Raw genomic sequence first — 23,369 nt, forward strand, 5'->3', positions numbered from 1 at the left:
ATATTTCAAAGTCAGTATTGTTATCAGATGTGTGGCTATTTAGACCCCAGAACCACCTTTACAGTATCTCCAACTCTAAAAGGGTTCACTTCCATCAATAACACCTGCTCATGGGTAGATCTCAGATTAGCTATTTCCCCACCTGGCACTCTCTTCTGCCAGTTACTCGCACGTGGCCCCCTCACTCTTTCTCCATGATTCATCCCTCCAGCTAGATCATCGTGTAGGTAGTTCTCCCCTTGCAGCTTAACTGAGTTCCACACATAAGTGTCCAAAACCCTTAAAACAGGTCTCCAGCCCCAGCTCCAGTCTCCACTGTTGGTTTTCTCAGTCAGCTTAGCACTTTGAACTTTTCTAAATGGGGTTCAAGCCCAGCAACCCTATAACAAGCCAAGGCCTTGTAACAATCCTCCTCCTTGTTGCTATTTCCCCAGGTTTCATCCCTACAGTGTCCCTCAGAGAACTCTTCTTTCAAGCTTAGAATCCTGAGATTTGGGTTTACTGCCATCACTTCTTTGTTCCCAGAGAGTAAATACAGATTCCTGCCTTATGTTCAACAACTCTTTTCTACTGCACACTTCCTCTCTCTATACTAACTAGCATGCTCCTGCCCAGCTCCCTCTAAAGGCAGGAAAGTAGCACAATTAACCTGCAGGGGCAAGAAAGTGGCATAATTAATCACTCAGGTCTCCATTAACCCTTTCAGGGCCTACCAACTGATAAAACACACAATTATAAATTAAATGGATTCATTTGAAATTTATGAACTGGCATGCCTAAGGACTCTTTGTAATAGTGAATGCCAGTTTGTTTTGAAGAGCTTCAGGCCAATCCTTGGGATATGCTGTGCACATTCCGTACTGCAAAAATCACAAACAAAAATGTATGGTCTGATTTTTAGCAGTGTGAGCAGTTCCTACTGAACTGAATAAGGTGCTCACATCCCTAATAAATCACATCACTGCTGTACACTCCAGTAATGTAATCTTGCCATATTTATGTTCAAAAGTGATTAGTGCAGGGCTATCAGAGGGGACACCTGCACCCTGCTCTGCCCTCTCCCTGCTCATGCTTCACCACTGCTCCCATCCCTGCGTCAGCCAGGCCTGCCCTCCTCCAGCCTCTGCTCCAGCTGCACCCGCCTCTTCCCAAAGAGGCGCTACACCACTGCTGGTGAGCGCAGTGCGATTCTCCCTCACCTCTCTCCTGGTGTGAAAGTAGCGTGAGGTAAGACGCTCATGCTGCATTTGGGCTGCATTGTTCCAGGGGAAGGGCAGGACTGTCCCAGCACTCATCAGAAGTGACATGGAGCTGACAATGTGTGTGAGAGGGGCAACGCTGGAGGTGCATGTGGCCTCCTGTGCTCCCCCAGACGTCACCTATGTTTATGTTCTGAAATCAGTTGAGTGGAAACTGGCATCTCTTTGTCCAGCAGCCCTTTTTGTTCCGGGAAAGCCACTCCTTTTTTGTCACCTAGTAACTTCTTAATAGTCAACATCAAGCTTAGAGTTGCAAAGTCAGGTACTTGATTTTGCAGTAGGACTAGAGTGCTACATTTTTCCCATGCCCTAATTAAACTTCAAACTGAAGCTACAATATTTTGAAAGTATCCTGAATGTGAGACGTTTCAGTTATGTTTTATGACCTCAAAATGGAAGCAGCTGAATGTAAGACAACACCTGGCACAGATAAACCAAGTCAAGTACTCAAACAGATTTGGCATCAAAACTTACTGATAAGAGAGACACTTCTAAAGAGTGACCTTCAAAATAATGAAGATATAGCAAAGCAGGTGCCTAGATTGATTCTTCTTATTCAAGAGCTCAGCAGTTCTCTCGGCCAACAGCTGCAACACAATACAGAGATCCTAGAAGACACCTACCAGCTACTGAATACTCTTGAAAACAAACACAAGAAATTGGTATCAAGGCAAGGCAAGTAAATGTGATTTTAACCACAAAGAGAATTTATTTAATATATAGGAAGTCACATTTTTCTTTCTGATGTTCATATGAAATCACATTTTACACTCATTGTAACTCAGTGTTTATTCTTTCAGTGGAATATATTTTAATTTTATTTCCCCGCGTATGTTTCTGAAGTTAAAAGCTTCCATGTCTAATAATGAATTAAACTGAATTAATATGATGTTTCCTTACATTATATTGTTTGGCTTTATTGTTTGTATTTAAAAAAACACAAAAATAAAAATACCTTCTGCCCTTTGGTGCTGCATGGCTCAAGCAAACTAGAAAGTCTCCTCTAAATCCTTGTGAGGAAATTAATTACTCTAGATTTTTCCTCATCTTAATGTACTTTTAAATTAGGCAGCTAATAGTATTTAATTACACAAATTTACATTTAGTGGTTGAATTATGTGATTTTAGTGCAGGACTCAAAGTTAAAATAGTTTTCTGAACAAAGGATAGCATCCATTTCCAAAGCTAAAATCTCCCCCAGAATCTTACCACATCAAGAATATTTAGCAAAATACAGCAAATACAATTTCTGTATTTACTAATATCATTGTTCAGAACACCAGGATTTTAAGACAGACCGTGAGATGCAATTTCTTGACTATTTTTCAAGTCTGTCTATACTTTAGAGTCCTAGGCCTATAGTTTTCATAAGATTTCCAAGACCATACAAGACCCTCCCAGTGAGAAAAGGCCTGCTTGCAAGTTGGTTTTCCCAACCATGTCTGTATGATCTGTATTAGCTACTTTTCATTCCTTCATTCATTCGTAACGCTTGCTCTTTTTCCAACAAAGATTCTTTTCCATAGTCCCTCTCTTTCAGATAAAATAATCTGATAGTAAAGAAGTTAAAAGACACTTAAGTGTAGACGACCACTGTATTCTGGAACTGGATTATCTCAGGTCAACAAAAAAGGACCACACAGTTCCTAAAGAGATCACATGCTTTAAAAACCAAAAAAAAAACCAAAACAAAAACAAAAAACCTGAAGGGCACTTCAAGCTTAACATTGTAACAAAATGTAGAAAGGCTCTTTTAATTCAGTGTTACACAGTCTAAAACCACTGTTTGTTGATACTATTCAGCTTCTAAACAGACACCTGTCAGGAAGTTCAAATACACACAGGATAGGCACCTCTGTTTTCAGAATGGGTCAAGAGTATGTGAAAAATGGAATGGCAGAAAGTTGAAAATTTCAATAAAAACCTACATCTTTACTTTGATATTTCAGACAAGGATTTCAGATAATGTGGGTTTGCATAACTAGAGATTAGATGTAAAATCCATGACATCTGTAGCAATATTTTATATTATGGTATCTAGTGACAGCTTTAAGGCCTTAATATTTATGTTCACCATATAAACTGGTGTGTAGGCTGTAAGAAAACTATGAGACAAATTTAAGGTGAAATAGCTTCAGCTTTATTTAGCAAATAACACACAAATTGAAATCACCTAGTTACAAGCAGACAAATAGTTTCTGCTGTATTGGACAACCATGATGAGGTTTGAGTAACAGGGCTTTTGCTCTGGAGTCTACTTATAATATTAGGTAACATTATGGTCACTTAAATAGTCTTAAGATTGTTCAACAGATTTTGCAAGCCTTGTCAGGTGGTATAAATAAGCAGTGTTTTCTCAAACACCAGAAGAGAGTTTTGGTCCACTTCTTCTGTGTAAACACCAAGCAGATCTCAAATGCAACTGAGAACTTATCTTTCTCATAGCCCCTTTATCCATCCATCCTCTCTAGAAACTCCCCCTCCCCCGCATATTCTTAGGAACCACAATGTAGACCCATTATGTGGGGGAAATTGACAAACTCCATACCCAGGTGGTGCAGGGTCATCAATACTGCACCCTCCTTCCCACCCCAGCTCTGTAAAGTGCCACAGCAAGGAGAAATTGACAAAATTTTACAGCACACTTGGACAGTTCTCATGGCACACCAATGTGCCACAGAGCACTGGCTGAAAACCACTGGTGTACACCCTTAACAGGAACATTTTGGAATTCCTGTTACTATCTTACCAAATATAATCTAGATCATCCATCAGGCAAGATAATATAGATTATATTCACTGTACCAATTATGCATCCAGTTTTTCTAGTAAACCTGTAAATGCAAAGTATTTCTAATGAAGACAGTGGAATTGCTCAGATTTATATTAGCAAATGACATGCATAATTCAGCCTCATAATGGTGCACACTTAAGCCAGTAAGGCTGTATACAGAACATGCTATAACCATTCTTTATTTTGTTATTCCTTAACCTTTTTTTCACATTATGAAAATATACATTCTTTATTGTAATCTATACTTTTTGAAGTGTAAAATCTTAAATCCAAGCCATTTTTAGTTGCCAGATTGCAAATATGTATCTGCATATTCTTCCAGCTTCAGAAACAGAAAAAAAATTCATACTCCAGTAACTGAACAAACATTAATACCTTGGCTGAGAACAAATAAGAAACTTCAATCCAAAATGCAATTTTGGAGACACATATCAGCCACTGAAATTGAGGACTGAAAGGAAAGACCCATCTAATCTGTAGCATCACACCAATAACATCACATAATGCCATAATTTTTCCATGTAGAAAACAATAAGGTATTGATTTACCCAGACAGCTAACTCATTCGGTGTGAGAGAAGAAACAGTGAATCTGAGTCACTGGCTTCTATTCAAAAGTGAATCATTCTATTTGGTGCCCTTTTCCTCTTCTTCCCCACTTGGATCTCTGCAAGTGGTAAATGTTGCATATGGTATTTCATCTGTCACTTTTTTATTTGTGTCGACTTGCACTGGATTTAACCTCCAAAACAAGCCTGTGAGTATCACCCAGGAGTGAACAGAAATATGCTGAGAAATATTCCCAGAGGTCTGTAATGCATCCAATAAATGAAAAGAGACAATTCCCAAACTCTCCAATTGCTATGGAGTTGACAGCAAAAAGCTTGAGGGTTGCTGTAAAAGTAATATGTCTAAAAGCCTTGAACATTTTTCTTTGCATGAATTTCCAGGTTAGGGCATAAGACAAGCCAAATCAAGAAAATAAAATAATTAGTTTTCTTATAATGTCACATTGTGACAGATATGGCAATTTCCTGTCATATGCTTGGGGACCTTATTGAATTGAGCTTTTATATATTTGAAGTTCATTGTGTTACATGCATGGTTTCTGTATCATTGTGGGTTGGGATTGTATGTAATCTCTTATAGGGTGGAGTTGTGATAGATGTGAGAACTGGCAAGATTCAAAATATTACACTGAACAGTGGTCTTGAGAATGGACTTTTAAGTGGTTTTCCTGATGCATACCTAATAAAAGGTTAATGCAAATGCCTCACCCCTGGTTATGCAAAACTCCCCAGCCTTTACAGCTGTGCCCTGAGGTATGGGCTATTGTCTGGTGATCACCTTGTATGAGACCAAGATCTAAGGTCCAAGCTGTGTAAAAGAGATTGAACTATTCAAGATTGTTCTGATTCTGAATCTGAAATAGTTATGGACTTCTATCACAAGGAAGACCTAGTTATGAGTTTTTAAGGACCAGAGCTTGAGTCTTATGCTGGTGTGATAAACTCTGTAGCATGCATATAGGTTCTCTTATTGTTTTAAATTTTTTTTCAGTGTAAACCTTTCTCCTTAAGGATAAATGTGCTTTCCTAGAAACAGTACTTGGTGACTTGTAATTGAGGGAAATTACACTGCTCACAGCCTCTGGAGGGAAAGCAAAATACAGACGCTAGCAAAACTGTCCCTATTACTGTGCATGCTGTACACTTAATATTATTTCCTTATTTTGGAAAGGGAATGATGATACGTTTGAATCAGAAAGGGAATTGAACAAGGAGGGAGAAAATAACAAAATGGTGTTTTGCTCCAGTACTGACAGGGATGAAGGCTTTGTACATTTTCCCCCTTTGGGCAGAGAGGACTAGAAAGACCAAGTACACTCAGACTTGGGAACCAGCTTCTTAATCACCAGCTTTCTTGGGTGGAGACTGTCTTCTCTTTCCCACTTATCCAGAATTTTTCCACACTGTACAGTTCCCTGCCCACACTGTGATATCCTCGTCAAACCAGATAGCCTAAAGAGGCTAGGGTCTGTATTTTGCTTTCCCTCCAGAGGCTATGAGCAGTGTACTGACTTTTTAAAACACACTGGATATGTCTACACTAGCCCAAAACTTCAAAATGGCCACACAAATGGCCATTTTGAAGTTTACTAATGAAGCACTGATTTCAGCACCTCATTAGAATGCTGGCAGCCATGGCACTTCGAAATTGCCACGACTCGCCACCACACGGCTTGTCCAGATGGGGTTCCTTTTCAAAATGACCCCGCCAACTTTGAAATCCCCTTATTCCTAACAGCAGATAGGAATAAGGGGATGTCGAAGTTGCCGGGGTCCATTTGAAAAGGACCCCCATCTGGATGAGCCGCAGCAATTTCGAAGTGCCATGGCTGCTGGCATGCTAATGAGGCGCTGAATATGTATTTCAGCGCTTTATTAGTAAACTTCAAAATGGCTATTTGCATGGCCATTTCGAAGTTTTGAGCTAGTGTAGACATGGCCACTATTGTTAATATTTGACAATGACGTTCAATTAATCACTTTTTTTCTAGAGATCATCACTCTCATGGATTGCCTTCAGAAAATAAATGAACTCTTTCTGAATACAGTTATACAACTTCAAGAGGCAAACAACAAATTTTATGATATTAAATGCAGACATGTTGAAAAAATTCAGTTCAAGATTGTTCAAGATGTTTCCAGTGAAAGAGATGTTTGTCAAAGAGAAAAGACACATTCCGGGCAAGTATCTGCTGGTGAAAGTTGGCCACTTCAGGTCACTTTTCCCATGAATGAAAGAAACAGTCCAAATATTCACCAAATCCTGCCAAGTGTAAATAAGACAGTGGAAAAAGAAACGGCTAGATCCTTAACTGAAAGCAAATCTGATCAAGAACAGGCAATAGGCAGAGAACCCCAAAAGCCAATAAAAAATGAAGATCACAGGCTACTAGAGAGTTCACATACAGAGCAAAAGGATTACAACAGAAAGGAGGAAAAACACGGAGAAACATCTTATAGTAAGAAATGTCCAAACAAAGCCTTTCAGGCTGTTCCTGGGAGCGATGGAGATGACATACATGTATCTGGATGGTCTGAAGATATCTGTCATAAATCTATAATCAAACTTTCTGCTCAAGAACAAGCAGTAAGTGAAGAACCCTCAACCCAGATGAAGTATGAAGATCCCAAACCAATAGAGGATTCAGGTGAAGAAGATAAAGCTGAGAATACAAAGGAGGGAATTTGTGAGATTGCTGGGAGCAATACGAACCGTACAACTCAGTCTACAAGGTTGGAGAAAATATGCAATGTACCCCCCATGAATCTTTCAACAAATGATTCAGAAGAAGTGGAAAGATCCAGTCTCTGGATGAACAAAGAGTAAGTTGACTATTTTAAACACACATCAGTGTGCACTCCCATCACTGGACATACAAAATGGGCACTACACCTTTAAGGGTGGACACTCTACAAAAATTTGACCCTGAATTGAAGATTTTAATGTGGCCTCCTGAAATTTTAAGTAATAAAGTCTCCACTTCAAGATTGATTGAAATAGTAGGAAGATTTCATTGACTAATTTCAATAAGCTTCAGATCAGGTCCCTAAATTCAACAGTTTTCCAATGATGTGTAAATAAACTGAAAAGATAGGTGAATAATTTGAATATATTTAAATATAGTAAAAGCATCTAAAAATTGCTTTATTGCTTACATTTTATAAGACAATCAGCAAAGTCCTGGGAATAATACTGTGTATTTTTCTGCAGATTTCTAGCAGAAGTGAACGGTAAGACTGAACCTGAAGTTGCCTGTTCTATAACAGCACCTTCCATAACACTAGAGAATTTAGTATGCAGGATCGTCAATGACACGAGTTCCTTGGTGGTGGAAGATTCTGAGGAGCTGGTCAGCAATGTCATCAGCATTGCGTGCTTAGATCGGGGCAAAGTAATCCCTTTTCCTATCAACCTTGCAATCCCATTCACTGCACGCTACAGAGGAAATTATCGAGACATCATGGTGAAGGTGACCAGTATGAATTTTCAATCAAGTTACTTAACTCCCATTTCCTTTGATGGGTACCAGGGAAATCAGAAGGTTGGTGAATTTTTATTTGAATATTCTGAAAGGGTCTGTTGTGGCTGAACAATTGAAGCTGAATGGAATTATTCAACTGAAGCAGTGTAGCACACTTTCCATCATGAATTTTGTATATAGCCAAGATTATTTAAACATGAAAACTCACATTTGGTTGCAGGAGGAGTTAGCCTGATTTTCTTCTGGATTAAATTAGATTTCACTCTCCAAGATTTCCCATGGTTGATTGGACACAAAACTTACCACTTAACACCTTCTCTTTCCGTTAAGTAGAGAAGTACTTTGCCACAGAGTACAGCTGAGTCTGCAGTTTTGTTTAAATGTAAGCATTTGTGTAAAGTTGACAGATCTTTGGTAAATGAAATATGTGTAAGAGAAAAGGGAAATTATTTTGTATTAACCTAAAGAAAAGTAACAATTCTATATCTGCATTCACCCAAACTTGCACCTATTAAACTTAGGATGGTAAACCTATTAAAGATACCAAGTCTTATTCACCTCTGGGGTTACTCCAATTTTATGATTCCACTTAGTTCAGTAGATGAGAGTGAAACTTACCCAAACAACGCCGTAGGGAATCAGGTTGTCAAAATGGTAACAACATTTAAATTATATTCATTTGCATCTCAAAATATAGTTAATTCATCTGCTGTAATTGATAATCCACCAACAATTGTAGCATCCTTTCTTTCCCACAAAGGTGACCTTTGCTGAGGTGAAAATTTGCCAGCTTGGTCTTTTTTCTGTGGTGTCATGCTTAAAAAAAGAAACATTCACCATTCCAAAGGAAGGTCTCTCTCAAAAGCTAAGCATGGATTCTAGAATCTCTTTCTACTACCCTCCAGAAACATTCAGTTCTCCAGTGATCATACAGTCAAAGGTAAGTGTGAAATATTCATATTTTTCGTTATATCATGTCCATGTTACATGAGTAGTTCCAAAGAGAAATCCATGATGATGACAAAGTCCTCTAAATACTATTACTACTGCATAGACAGTTGGTGGCAATGGAGTGGACGTTCTGGGGGACTCAGGAACCTTTATGTATAACAGATCTAGATTCCAACTCCAATTAGACCAACCTGAAAAGAAGCTAGGTATGGGTGATGTTTTGGCCAGGACATCCACAATTATATGGATCCAGTGCATACAGAAATGTATGGGTTACAGCCCAGAATCCAGCTCAAAGGCAGGGATAAAAATCAGATAGATAATGTGAGGCTTGTCTGACATCTGTCTACAAGGGGAAGGTGTATTCCAACCCCTACAATTCTTGTCAAATTCCCCTGGATAAAGCTTTCTTACTTAGCTTTACATGTGGGTGTTTCATCATTATGAACAAGGAAGTCAAAGCTATGTGACATGGATCCTTTCACCTTAAGCGTGGTATAGCGCAGAATGCATTGTTAATTTTTACTTCACGTATTGAAAAGATTAAGCAGGGTACTCACCTTCATGATTAGCCTTTCTACAGAGGAGAGCCCTTGAGAAATAGTAAGTTGATTAGAATAAGCATGCAGGCTTTCTTGCTGCTTTACATGAAAGTGTCCAATATAAATTGAAAAGAGAAGGTCAGTCACTTCATTATTGAGTGGTAGTAAAATTACAGATAACATTTGTTAAAACTATTTAATATCATCCTAAACATGTCATCTGCTGTTATAAATGAAGCAGAAGCTACTTGCTAGGAGCTACTCCAGGAAACAATTGTTTTCAACAATAATAATTATGCCTAAAAAAATCTACAAAGTGCATAAAGTCTTTGGAGCTGGCAGTGGTGTATTCTGTGGGGCAAATTTTCTCTGCTTTGACCCATTTCCTTCGTATAGCCTGTCAGAGCAAAGGAGGAGTCTTCTGCCTATACATCAGTGGTTCTCAAATTTTGGGGCATTCTCTATGGAGGCTCAGAGGAACATTTTGGCTGTGTCTACACAGGCACAAATCTTTGAAATAGCCATATTTCAAAGATTACTAGTGAGGCGCTGAATTGAATATACAGTGTCTCATTAGCATTAGGACGCTTCCGCCCATGGTGCTTTGAAAGCGCCACTTTCGAGAGCGCTCATCTCAGAGTGGCTACGCAGGGGTCCTTTTCGAAAGGACCCGCACCTTTCGAAATCCCCTTATTCCACTCAGTGAGCGGGATAAGGGGATTTCAAAAGGTGTGGGATCCTTTTGAAAAGGATCACCATGCAGCTGCGCCGAGCCACACGCTTTCAAAAGTGGTGCTTTCGAAGCACCGTGGCCGGAAGCATCCTAATGCTAATGAGGTGCTGAATATTCAATTCAGCACCTCATTAGTAAACTTTGAAATGGCCATTAGCATGGCTATTTCAAAGATTTATGCACATGTAGACACACCCTTTGAGGGGAGTGGCAGAACCCAGGCCAGCCCAGAGGAGGCAGAGAAAAAGTCACCTAGTCCTGCTGTGCCCCTCAGATCAATTTCAACCCCATCTGCAGCTCCATACTACCCACAGTCCACCTCTGCTCCCAGACACAGCTCTGCTTTGCCCCCTGCTTTGACCCCAGCCAGCTCCAAACCCAAATGCAGCTCTACTCTCCTCTCAACTACCTGAGATCTTCCCTACCCTCAGCTCCAGCCACATCGCCACTTAAACTCCTGTTCTGCCCACTGCCCATCTCTGACCCCACCTCTGTTCCACCCCCAGTGCAGCTCCAGACCACAGCCACAGACCCAGCCTTACTCTGCCCACTGCTACAGTTACACTCCATGCCCTGCTCCACCCTGGCCCAGCCCCACTCTCTCCCAGCCCTGCTCAGTCCCACTCCTCCCTACCTTTGCCCTCTCTGCCCCCAGACCAGCTCCACCACTAACCTCAGCTAATCCCCCAACTCCCATTCTGCTCCCGGCTCTGCAGCGAGAGAGAGGCAATGAAAAGAGATTCCATTACTGGGGGACATGACAGGAAAACTTTATGTACCACTGCTGTAAGTTCTGTGCTGGGAACACCTTATTGTGTGAATGTCCCCACAATGCCTAAAACCAATAAACATTGTTACTGTATTTTCCTCCTTGGAGGTGTAAGTACAGAGACTCTTTCCAGGGTAGGGAGGTCAGGAATAGCTGGACTATAATGTACTTCAGCTGTTCCTGGAAGCTACGTCTATACTACAGTGATCTTTCAAAAGATGATCTTCTGGAAGATCTTCTTTCGAAAGAGCACGTCCACATGCAAAAAAGCTGACTGAAAGATCAATCTGCTGTTTGGATAGAGAGTCTCCACATAACCCCAAATCTTTCGAAAGAACGGGCCAGGGACTGAAAAACCATGAGGACTGCTTTATCGAAAAAAAGGCCTGCAGAGTGTCTACGCATGCTTTTGTTTGAAAGAAACTTTTGAAAGGAGGCGCTCTTCCTGATCCAGGAACAGAAGAGGGCTTCTGGAAAAGAAGAGCTGCATTCTTTCGATTTTGGCTCAAAAGAGCACATTTTGTGCTCCGCACGTTCTTTTGAAAAGGGGCCTGATTTTCTGAAAGAACTTGCTTGTGTAGATGTGGCCAGAGAATATATTGCTTCTAGGAAACTATACGCAGCTGTTCCAAAGTTAGAGAAATGGAAGGCTCTTATACTAGGGACAGAGATTCTTGAAGATTAAACTGGCTACCTTATAGCTTCCCTGATGCATCAAGAAAATCCAATCCTCTGTAAGCAAATCTGTGTAAATAATAATCCAAACACTCTTCTCTTCACCTCCAAACTTTCTCAAGCAAAATTTCCAGTTTAGGCAATGTATCATCTAAGAACCTCAAGATCTGGCTCAGCTATAATAGGCAAATTAAAATATTAATAAGTTAAATCAGAGAACTGGTATGTATTTAAAATCTGTAGTAGAATGGGTATTAGAAGAATCATAAACATTATAAGAATGTAGACAATAATTATAAATTCTACCTTATAAAGATAATTGGAGTCTAAATTAACAACAGCAACAGTTTCTGATGGCACCATTGCAAACCAGTTGGTTGTGCGCAGGGTAAAATAAGAGGAAAATCTAAAGAGTTCCTCAACAGAATTTTAAAACATCTAGACGTTCTCAAATAAACATGGCAAAAGATTTCATCGTATACGACAGTCCTCCAGTTCCAAAAAGTAAACTAAAATTATTTCTAAAAGTAATTTTGTTTAATTACTTGTAATTTAATTATTCTGTTCCTTCTTCTATGTAGGTCCAGCCAATTGAGCCATCACTGGTTTCCACATTAAAAGCAAAATATGACATGTACCATGCAGTAGTATCTACTAGCCCACTGGTTCATATACTGCATCCTTCATGCCACCCATTTAACAAGTCAGTCAGTGTTATATTACCTTGTCCTCCAAATCCAGAAAAAAAGAGTCCAGCAGATGTGACAGAACATGGAAGAGCATCTAGTGCCAATGTTACCAGGGTTACAACTGCATATCATCTTCGGTAAGTTAAATCTTCTACCTACAAATCCAGCAAGATCAAGACAAAGGAAATTAAGTGCCAACAGTCCTAACTAGCCTTTTTCTATTAAAATGTATCCTTCGCCTTAAAATGTTATGAAGGTGTCCCCTTCAAAAATATTGTGGGTCAGACCTTCATCTGATGTAAAACAACGTAGCTCCATTGACCTTCATAAAACCATCCTGATGTACACACCTGACAATCTTACCTTGTGTTTTTTAACAAATGACGGAGGGAGGCATTTATAGGTTTTTGCCATCTTGACTCACTGATATCACACAATCTGAGTCATGTTGGCAAAATTTGATTCTTATTGTGTAGCTGCAGTCATGTCCAGGAGAGAAGTAGATAAGCTGGAGCATAAGAATAAGGTTCAGAATGACCTAGACAAGTTGGAGAATTGAACTAAAAGAAATAGGATGAGGTTCAACAAAGACAACTGCAGGCTCCTATACTTGGGACAGAAGAATCTCAAACACTGCTGCAGGCTGGGGACCAACTGGCTAAGCAGCAATTCTGCAGAAAGGACCTGGCCATTACAGTGGATAAGAAGCTGGACATAAGTCAACAATGTGCCTTTGTAGCCAAGAAGACTAATGGCATATTGGACTGCATTAGTACGAGCATTGTCAACAGATCTAGGGATGTCATTACTCCTTACCATTCAGCACTGGTGAGGCCACGCATGGAATATTGCATTCAGTTCTGGGCCCCCTGTTACAGAAAGGATGTGGCCACATTGGAGAGAGTGTCCAGGGGAGAGCAATCAAACTGATTAGGAGGCTGGACCACAAGACTTATGAGGATAGGCTGAGGGATTTGGGCTTATTTAGTCTACTGAAGAGAAGAGTGAAGGGGGATTTGATAGCAGCCTTCAACTACCTGAAGGGGGGATTCTCCAAGTCTTATTGCTACTCACTCAGTCTTCTTCCTGGCCATTAATGACAACAAGTACAATGTAAAACATAAATAGTCCAATGCAGAGTAGACTCAATATTTCCAGGTGCCTTGGACTACATCCATATAATGGGCAAGTAGCCAGCCTGGTCTCTGGGCTCTACACTAAAGAGACAGATGGTTACATGGGTCAAACCTAGTGTCTTAATTTTGCAGGGCAGCACTGCCCAGCTTGATCAGAGTGTAGAGACACAGCACTTTCTTAAAATCAGTACCTTCTGCTTAGAAAAGAGAGGCAGCTATAATCACTAGTATCAGAGAGGTAGCCATGTTAGTCTGTATCCACAAAGACAACAAGAAGTCCTGTGGCACTTTATAGATTGACAGATTTTTTTAGACCATAAGCTTTCGTGGGCAAAGACCTGCTTCATCAGATATAACTATTATCACTAGTTACTTTTGGTAATAATTTCTAATTCCACAATTCCTAACAATATGCTTAGCTGGCAGATTAATGAAGTGCATCTCGCCAAAACCCACTGCCTATTTCCCCTCAGTAAATGTCTGGGTAAAACCCAGTAGCAGGAACAGAGGGGTGGGATTTCTTTTTAGGGCTCAGTTGGAGCAGGATGCTGTCAAGCTAAAAGTGTTTCTCCTCTGCATAGTGATGGTTTAACCCATCCTACTTATCCTTTCAAAATTCTCTTTGCATTATGGAATATCCATTATAATAGAATTCTGCACAAGCAGTGGTGTAGGTGGTATAAAAAGTAACTCTTTCAAATTTTCACTTCTGGAAGCATCCTTTGATCACTCAGGGCTGTTTCTAGGTGGGCCCAGGACAAATCAGACTGTATGGGACCTGTAAAGGACAGGAGTGCACTGGGTTTCCTCTGTGAGTGCTGGGATTAATGGGGCAGGGGACATGTAGATGAGGGAAAATCCAGCCGTTCCATGGGTCCTGGGCTGAGGAGGTTTAGAACACCTACTGATGATTGGGGTTGCCTGTCTACTAGGTGCCTGCACTGGCCCCAGCCCAGCCTCAGCTGGACCTCTGCATGCCCCAGCCACCACATTCAATTAATGGTTGGGCTGGTGTGGGCATGTGTGGCAGGGGAGCTGCATGCCAGCACTGCTGGAGGCCCAGCAGGAACTGAAGAGCCCAAGGAGGAGACAGGGCCTGTACGATCTTTGTGCATGTGGCACGGAGGAGCCCAGCTGTTTGCACAGCTGCCAGAAACGCCTGATCTGGGCTTGCCAAGCCGCCACCTCTCCCCCATCAAGTGAAACAGTATGAGCTGCTGGGAGAAGCAGGGCCAGACACACCATGCTACCTTCTAGTTGCTAGCTGGCTCTGCTTGCTCTGCTCAAGGCACACAGCAGCTGTCCCTACCCCATCTGACATTGTGATATTGAAGCACAGGGCCCCCACCACCACAGTGCAGGGCCCAGGGCAGTGACCCTGATTCACCCTATCCAAAGGATGGCTCTGAGATCACTTTATCTGAAAGGATTTAGTCTCATTCTAATCCCTTGTAGACCCTCATCCTCATTACAGCTGCTTGTAGGAAGTTCTGAACTGATATCCTGTACCAGAGATGTTGGTTGGGGCACCCGTGTTTGCATCTCACCTACCTAAACTTAGAAATGCTGCCAGCCTCTAGATGTGTAAACTGTGTGATTTGAACTTTGGAAGTACTTGAATTTGTGCTAGGTTCTAATCTGAAGTGTACCCGCAACACATTTCAGAACACAGATTCTGTTCTGTGCAGACCCAGGACACTTCTTTACTTAAGTGAGTACAACCATGCCTATAATGCAAAGCAGAAAGAGTACTCTGTACAAACCAGCTCAAACTAAAATGCCTCAAACGCAATTTAATGTGGCTGCATAATGTGATGCAACATGGCTTTAAGCTTGTCTGCCTTTACACAATACAGTGTTCAAAAACTGGACTAACACAAAATAAAGCAACAAACTACAACTTATTTTGATGTATTCTTAGTAACACGAACCATTTTATATTTAACCAATAAACGTCAGTTAAGCAGCTTAAAGAGAAGGGGAAAGACGCTGCAATGACAGTTAACGTTAAGCAGCTTAAAGAGAAGGGGAAAGACACTGCAATGACACTAGTATTTAATAGCCACAGACTTTTATTTTAACCTTTGTCATGATTTCTTATGTCCTGTTATTGTCCAGGGCAATGAGTGCCTCTGTGAGAAAACACGGAGAAAATCACGGTGAATCCTTGAAATTGTTGGGTTACAGAAGCAAAGAAGAGGAGTGGGTTGTACTTGATGACATTATTGTGCTGAATGCACGGAATGGACTTGTATCTTTTGAAGTTGATGAGTATTTAGAAAGGTAAATAATCAAATGAAATTATCCAAGTAAGAGATTCATATCCAAACAAATGGAGGAATGGAAACTTGCTAGAGTTTAGAAATCATTCGCTAAGAAATATTTCACTTGCCAAAGTTTGGCTCTTCCAATCTGTAAATGTTTCATGAGATGCTGATGACTTTCTTATATTCATATCTTAATTATTTAGCCAAAATTTATATTTTGGTAAATGATTTTTCATCTGCATGTTGCACATAACGTATTTGACATTGGAAATTTGAGTTGTAGGGCAGGTTGAATCTCTCTAGTCTGGACCCTTGGGATCTGATCAGTGCTGAATCAGAGAATTTGCCAAAGTATGGGAGATCAAGCTAGCTGCATTACCTACACTTTCACTAGCTTACTGGGTTTATGGAAGACATTAGCTGCGTCTACACTAGCCGGCTATTTCAAAGTAGCCGTGCCTACTTCGAAATAGCACCCGTCACGTCTACACGTGCCGAGGGCAATTTCAAAGTTGAAATCGACATAAGGCAGCGAGACGAAGTTGCTATCCTGATCAGGAGATGGGAATAGCGCCCTACTTCGACGTTGAACATCGAAGTAGGGCATGTGTAGACAATCTGCGTCCTGCAACATCAAAATAGCGGGGTCCTCCATGGCAGCCATCAGCTGAGGGGTTGAGAGACGCTCTCTCCAGCCCCTGAGCTCTATGGTCGCCGCGTGCAGCTGCCCCTTAAAGCTCCCCACCCCCTTATTTCCTCTGCAGGAAGCTGAGAGCTCGTGCAGGCAGCAGCACAGCCACATGCTCAGCCTGCATGCCCGCAGCAGCCCCAACCCACCATCCTGCACCCCATGGCATCCAGCTAGCCCTCCAAGCGCCCACAGGGCACCCCCCTCCAAGGGGAGCCAGGACTCCCAGCCTGCCAGCCAGCGGGGGAAGAGGCAGCGGGGCCCCTTGTGGACGGAGGCCGAGATCCAGGACCTGCTGGGGCTCTGGGGCAAGGAGGAGGTGCTCCAGGTAATGGGGAGCAAGAGGTGGAACGTGAATGCGTTCACTTGGCTGGTCGAGGGCCTGGCTGCCTGGGGTCACCCTGCCCGCACTCCTGACCACGTCAGGAGTAAGGTAAAGGAGCTGCGTCAGGGTTATGCCTGGGCCTGGGACACAGCCAGCCAATCTGGGGCCGCCCCCCGCTGCTTGCCCCTTTTACAGGGAGCTCAGGGCCATCCTAGGCCCCCAGTACACCTCCTCCCCCCTGGCCACTCTTGACACATCGGCCGACGAGCCCCAGCAGGCCCTGGAGATGGAGTCCCTCCCGGAGGCCAGCCCTGCACCCCAGGACCCCCGCCCCCAGGAGCCCACCACTGGAACACCGGAGGAGGAGGAGGAGGCCTCCAGTGACAGGGGGCTGCTGATAGACCTCCCCTCCCGCAGCTCCATCAGGGCATCTGCCCGATGGGTGTCCCCCGACCATGGGAGCGGACCGTCAGGTATGTACCCCCCCGGTGCACACCCCCGGGATTAAGGGTCGGGGACAAGAGACATGACCAGGGCCCTCCACACACCCAGATGACCATGGTCCCGAGGACAGCAGTGGCATGTCCCTCAGAAGAGTCCATCAGCCCCTGCTCCCCAGCAGGACAGCGCCATGCCCCATCCCTGGGGATGGGGGGAACGGAACCTAGGGTCCCCTGGGGGTGGGGGTTGGACAGCCATCAGCAGCAGCATCTCCGGGGGACAGGGATGGGGAACCAGCAGCAGAGGGGTGGGGGGACAAGGGCCACGGGTCAGGGCCCAGACTAACGGCTGTCTCCACTCTTCTTCCCCCCCCCGTTCCGCAGCTGCACCATCGGAGGGCCCGGAGAGCACTGGCGCGGTGTCTGTTGTCCCAGACAGCCCACCGGGGCCATCCCACCAGGCCAGCCCCTTGGCGGAGCACGGACCAGCCCCAGGACAAGCCCGACAGCAGCAGAGCCATCTGTGGGCGTCCACGGACCCCCAGCTGCTCGCCACCCTCTGGCGTCAGCTGGAGGTGTCCAAGCGGCACCTGCAGGTGGAGGAGCAGTGGCTCCATCTCCAGGAGCAAGCGCTGGTCTGGTGCCAGGAGGCTTGGGGGGCCTTCATGTGCACCTCTGAGGACATCACGCAGCACTTGGCGCCCCCTGCCACTCTGCCTGCAGCTCCACCTGCCGTCCCTCCAAAATCAGCCATCCTGGGGCCTGCCACCGAGGGGGACCGTGGGCCTCTGGACTCCGCCCAGCACTATCTGCTGGTTCTCCTGGCCCCCACGCAGCCTCGACCGGGCCTCCAGCCGAGACCTGGGTCGCGCACCCCCCCAACACCAGGCGCACGACAATAGGGGGTGCGTGGCTGAGGACTTTGCCCCCCCAAGGCCCCTCTGGCCCCCTCCTTTGGACATATTCCCCCCATCTTTGTAAATAGTTTTTGTTCTACCCCTTTTGTACCTGCCCCCATGTACATAGTTCCCCCCTTATTCTGTTAATAATTAATACAGGTTGCACGGTTTTGTTTTAAAAAAATTCCATTTATTGCACAGAAGCGTGTGGGGGGTGTGCTCTCGGGTTCTCTGTGGTGTGGGCATGGGGGCAGGGAGTGTTGTGGAGGATGGGGGGGTGCAGTGGGTGGCTCACCCACAGCTGGCCCTGCCAGCGTTCACCCCGCAGCCTGGTCAAAATGGGCCCACAGGGCCTCCCGGACCCGGATCCCCTCAGAGTTGACCTGGCGACTGGGGGCAGTGGGTGGCTGGATGTCAGCCCTGCCAGCCTCCACAGCCCAGCCCTGGAAGAAGGCCTCTCCCTTGCTCTCCACCAGGTTGTGGAATGTGCTGCACACGCCCACAACCTGGGGGTTGTTGGTGAGGCCTGCATCCAGGTGGGTGAGGAGACACCTCCAGCACCCTTTGAGGTGGCTGAAAGTGTGCTCGACCACCTGGCGCGCATGGTTCAACCGCGTGTTGAACCGCTCCTGGCTGGCTGTGACATGGCCCATGTAAGGGTGCATGAGCCAGGGCCAGAGGGGGTATGCCGCGTCTGCGATGACGCAGAGGGCATGGTGGTGTCCCCCACAGGGATCTCCCGCTGGGGGATGTAGGTCCCCGCCTCCAGCCAGCGGCACAGGCCCAAATTTCTGAATACCCGGGCGTCGTGGGTGCTGTCAGGCCAGCCAACATAAGTGTCCAAGAGGCGGCCCCGGCTGTCCACCAAGGCCTGGAGGACCACGGAATGGCATCCTTTCCTATTGAGGAAGCGTCCTTCGCTGTGCTCTAGGGCACGGATGGGGATATGGGTCCCATCCAGAGCCCCAGAGCAATTTGGGAAGCCCAGGCTGGCAAACCCCATGATGTCAGCATCCAGGTCCCCAAGCCACACGAGCCTGTGGAGGAGCAGGGCACTGATTGCGCGGACAACCTGCAGGGGAAGGACATGAAAGAGCCCCAGTGAGGGGTGTGCAGGGTGTGTCTGGCCCTCGCCGCAGGGCTCCCCCCCCACCCCGGGTCCTCTTACCTCCATGAGGACAGCCCTGATGGTGGCCTTGCCCATGCCGAACTGCTGCCCTATGGATCGGTAGCTGTCTGGAGTGGCCACCTTCCAAACAGCGATGCCGACCTGTTTCTCTACAGTGAGGGCACATCGCATGGGGGAGTCCTGGTGCCATAAGGCAGGGGTGAGCCACTGGCAGAACTCCAGGAATGTCTGCCGGCTCATTCGGAAGTTCTGGAGCCAGCGGTCGTTGTCCCACTTGCCAAGCACCAGCCGCTCCCACCAGTCCGTGCTCATGGGGTATCTCCAAAGCCGGTGGTGTGTGCGGCGGGCGGGGACTGAGAGGACAGCAAGGTCTGGGGCTGCTTCCTCATCCCCTGGGGGCAGCTCATCTTCCTCAACTAAAAGATGGTCAGCTGCCTCCTGCATGGCACTGAGCAGGGCAGCCACTGGTCCTCCAGGGGCGGGTGTGTGGGCCTCTGGCTGCTGCTGCTGCTGCTGCTGGGGGTCCATGGTGCTTCACGGGGTGTGCGTGCCTGTGGCTCTGCAGACCGCGTGCTGTGCAGGCTGAGTGTGTCTGGGAGGGGCCCTTAAAGGGAGCAGCTTGCTGTTGCCCCAGAAGTGCTAGTCCGCCCTGTGACCCTGTCTGCAGCTGTTCCTGGCACCCTTATTTCGATTTGGGCCGCTTTGATGTGTAGATGCTCCCCTGCAGCGCTTATTTCAATGTAGTGCTGTCCAACGTCAATGTTGAACGTCGACGGCAGCAGCCCTGGAGGACGTGTGGACGCTATTCGTTGAAATAGCTTATTTCGATTTTGCTATATTGAGATAAGCTATGTCGATGTAGCATCCCAGTGTAGATGTAGCAATTTAGGGGTAAATTACAGCTAAATAACAGAACAGAACACTGAGAACCAAGACTGGTGGCTGCAAACAAACTTTATTGGACCACAGGAAACTTGGTCACACACATGATAAGTAGTCATCCAGCTAACTAAAATCACGCCTGATTATGGATGTTGCCTGATGAGAGAGTGCTGGACTAGAGAGGTTCAGCCTGTAATTAGTTTTTTATTGGACATTGTGTTTCTGCTCCTTGAGTAGATGAGCATAACTAAGTTTTAAGAGTTGAATGTTGACATATATTCCCCAGTAGTCACTGAAAAATTATGTAAAGAGTCCTGTCAACAAACTTTGTATGATATCATGCCTGGGAACCAAAACAATATATGAATCTAACCACAGTTGATTCATTTAAACATTTGAAAATCATTTGTGATTTCTTTTTCCCAGAATTTATGCACATAATTCATGCATAGTGGGTTTAGTTCCGCAGTCTCCCTGCATAAAAAATTTCTATTGATGTCTATGAGAGTTCTGTGTAAATAAGGATTGCATTCTCTAAACCTTGAACGTTAGTAAAAAGAGCTTATTGTGTGTAACTCAGAAGTATTTGGGAGTATGGTGAAATGGAGATTAGGTACAATCCTGCAATTGTCTCTGTCTTTCACTGTAGTTTATTACTGCATTATTTTGAAAGCAAAATGGATGCTTTTGACATATTCCCTAATACTGAACACCTAACACTCACATTTCATACAAGTCTTGCAAGTTACTGATTCTTACAAATGTCAAATACCCAGATTTACGTCTAGGTCTGTTGTTAGAAAGGATTATCTTATCTTGCATTATTGCACCAACCAACCAATAATCTAAATGATTAAAAGTAGAGAGCTTTGTAAACATATCAGGAAGAAACATGAGAAAACAATCAGTTCCCTATAGACTGAATCATAAATTTGTTGCAATTAAATTACCCAATCAAATTGACTCAGTTTTGTCATATCTTAAAATATAAAATCAAACTAATATATAAATTCATATTGTTTAATATGTATTTAAAATCTTTAGTAAGATCTGAAATGAGACTATTACATTTACCATCTAATATATGTACTACCTTTTATAATTACAATATACTGTAATTGATTAAATGTGTGTATATATCAACTGAAGTTTATAAATTTTTTCCACACACATTAATTCCACTTCCCTCAAGACCAGTTAACTTCCTATTCCAGTTACAATATTTCCATTCATCAGCTGGTTTGAGTCTTCATGAGCATTGAAACAACATGGGGATTAACATGCTTGAACTGCCCGCTGAATATTTATTCTAATATTCTGGTTAGCAGTAGATTGTGCCACTAGTGGATATTACAACCAAGACCATTTAGTTATTCAATACTGTATTGTAAGACAGCAAGACACTTTTCCTGTCCTTAGATTGGGTCTATCTTATGCCCTGAAGCATGAGTTATTGATATGCATATCTAGCCATTTGTATTTTGTTTCAACTCAATAATACATTCTGTCAATGAGATCCAAAAGGTAAACAGCAAAAAGCCATGTAGTTTCCCTTTCAAATTACTATGAACAGACCCACTTCATCTCCCATTAGAAAAATTATGTACAACAGGGGACTGCTTCAACAAAGCTTTCAATCCTGAACAGCTTGACTTTTGATCAGATGTCATATGCCAGGAAACTGATCTGGGCATTTGATTTCTCTCTTAAGCAGGAAAGCATAGTAGAACACTCATTAACTATTTGAACAACTGTATTATCTTGCCTGATATGTTGCAAAGGATAAATAAAATAATTTATCGTTCAATAAAGAACTAAGTGTCACCTCAAGAATTATATATTTGATTCTCTTTTCTTCTTAATGCAGATTTATTGTTATCCGGCTTTCATTTGCCATGGACCACACACATCTAGTTCTGTTTATCCAAGCTCTGGAGGAAGCCATTCACAGCACCATGGCTAATGTTGTACTATATCGGAAAAAAGAAAACTCTCATAAAATAATTGTTTTAGTGGTTCCATCCAAAGAACTGAACTGGGAGCTGCAAAGCCTGCATGAGGAGGGGTACTTTGGTCCACCAGAAGCAACAAAACAGTTTCAACTAAGAGAAGGAGAACAGATTCATTTTAGATGTAGTGGCAATATATTTGCCTCAGGTAAACTTGCCCTTTCTTATGCATAAATACAACCTGTCAACTGACTAGTCGCATATAATACAGAACTTTTTCTTGCTTCCACCTTTATTGAAAATAGTGAGCTTGCATTTAAAAAAATTGTATGGAATGGCACATATCAGTGTTCTCACTCAACCTTTACTTGTTTGGACTGGATTAGATAGGAAACCATACCACTGGGATTATCAGAAAAGAAGTTCATAGAGTGAAATCCTGGCCCACTGGAAGTTAATTGGTATTTTGTCAGTTACTTCCATGGGCTGACATTTTACGCACAGGCCTCTGTTTTTCTCCTAGTCGTCTTTTACGGCCCTGATATGTTTATATGTGGATACTGGCATGTAGGGCACAACAATGCTTTTTCTGGTGGCCTCTGAATTAAAGTGATGATGGTCTAGTGTTTAGAAATTTCACAAATGCTCACAGTTGGTCTAGCTCCTGTCATTCGCTACAATAGTGATGAATTTTTTCACTGCAGTGGGAGCAGAGGTAGCTCAACCTTAAGCACTCTTCAAAATCCTATCCAAAATATTTGTGCTCTTCTTAACCAGGTTTTAAAATTAGTTGTGTATGTGTTCATCACCTTCAGAGGTGCCGCTGTACAAGTTACATAAATTCTTCCCAGGGAAAATTGTACAGTATATTGCATCGTTATTAAAATGCGAATAAAAATTTTAAAGGGGGTAGAGTTAAGGACTCAAAAACAGGAAAAGTAAAACTAATATACCTGCAACTTTTCCCCCTTTCTACAACCATTATAATAAGGTTTACTTAGGCTTTATCTACACTGACAATTGAGCAACACAGCTTTTGTCATTCACAAAAAGCAACAAGGAGTCCTCTGGCACCTTAAAGGCAGTGTCTACACTAGCCCCAAACTTTGAAATGGCCATGCAAATGGCCATTTCAAAGTTTACTAATGAAGCGCTGAAATACATATTCAGTGCTTCATTAGCATGCGGGCAG

General features: G+C 43.6%; 1 protein-coding gene across 1 annotated transcript in view; it reads left to right on the forward strand.

Annotated features, from left to right (window-relative positions):
• Nucleotides 1-1,651: 1,651 nt before the first annotated feature.
• The window catches only part of DTHD1 (death domain containing 1), a 31,608-nt gene continuing 9,890 nt past the window's right edge, over nt 1,652-23,369 (forward strand). The window contains exons 1-7 of the mRNA XM_074991782.1: nt 1,652-1,934; nt 6,613-7,444; nt 7,833-8,163; nt 8,864-9,043; nt 12,355-12,599; nt 15,717-15,881; nt 22,096-22,385. Coding sequence (XP_074847883.1) covers nt 1,652-1,934; nt 6,613-7,444; nt 7,833-8,163; nt 8,864-9,043; nt 12,355-12,599; nt 15,717-15,881; nt 22,096-22,385 — 2,326 coding nt within the window. The remainder of the gene's footprint in view (nt 1,935-6,612; nt 7,445-7,832; nt 8,164-8,863; nt 9,044-12,354; nt 12,600-15,716; nt 15,882-22,095; nt 22,386-23,369) is intronic.

The sequence above is a fragment of the Carettochelys insculpta genome, chromosome 4 (genome assembly GCF_033958435.1).
Source record: "Carettochelys insculpta isolate YL-2023 chromosome 4, ASM3395843v1, whole genome shotgun sequence".
NCBI classification, from domain to species: Eukaryota; Metazoa; Chordata; order Testudines; family Carettochelyidae; genus Carettochelys; species Carettochelys insculpta.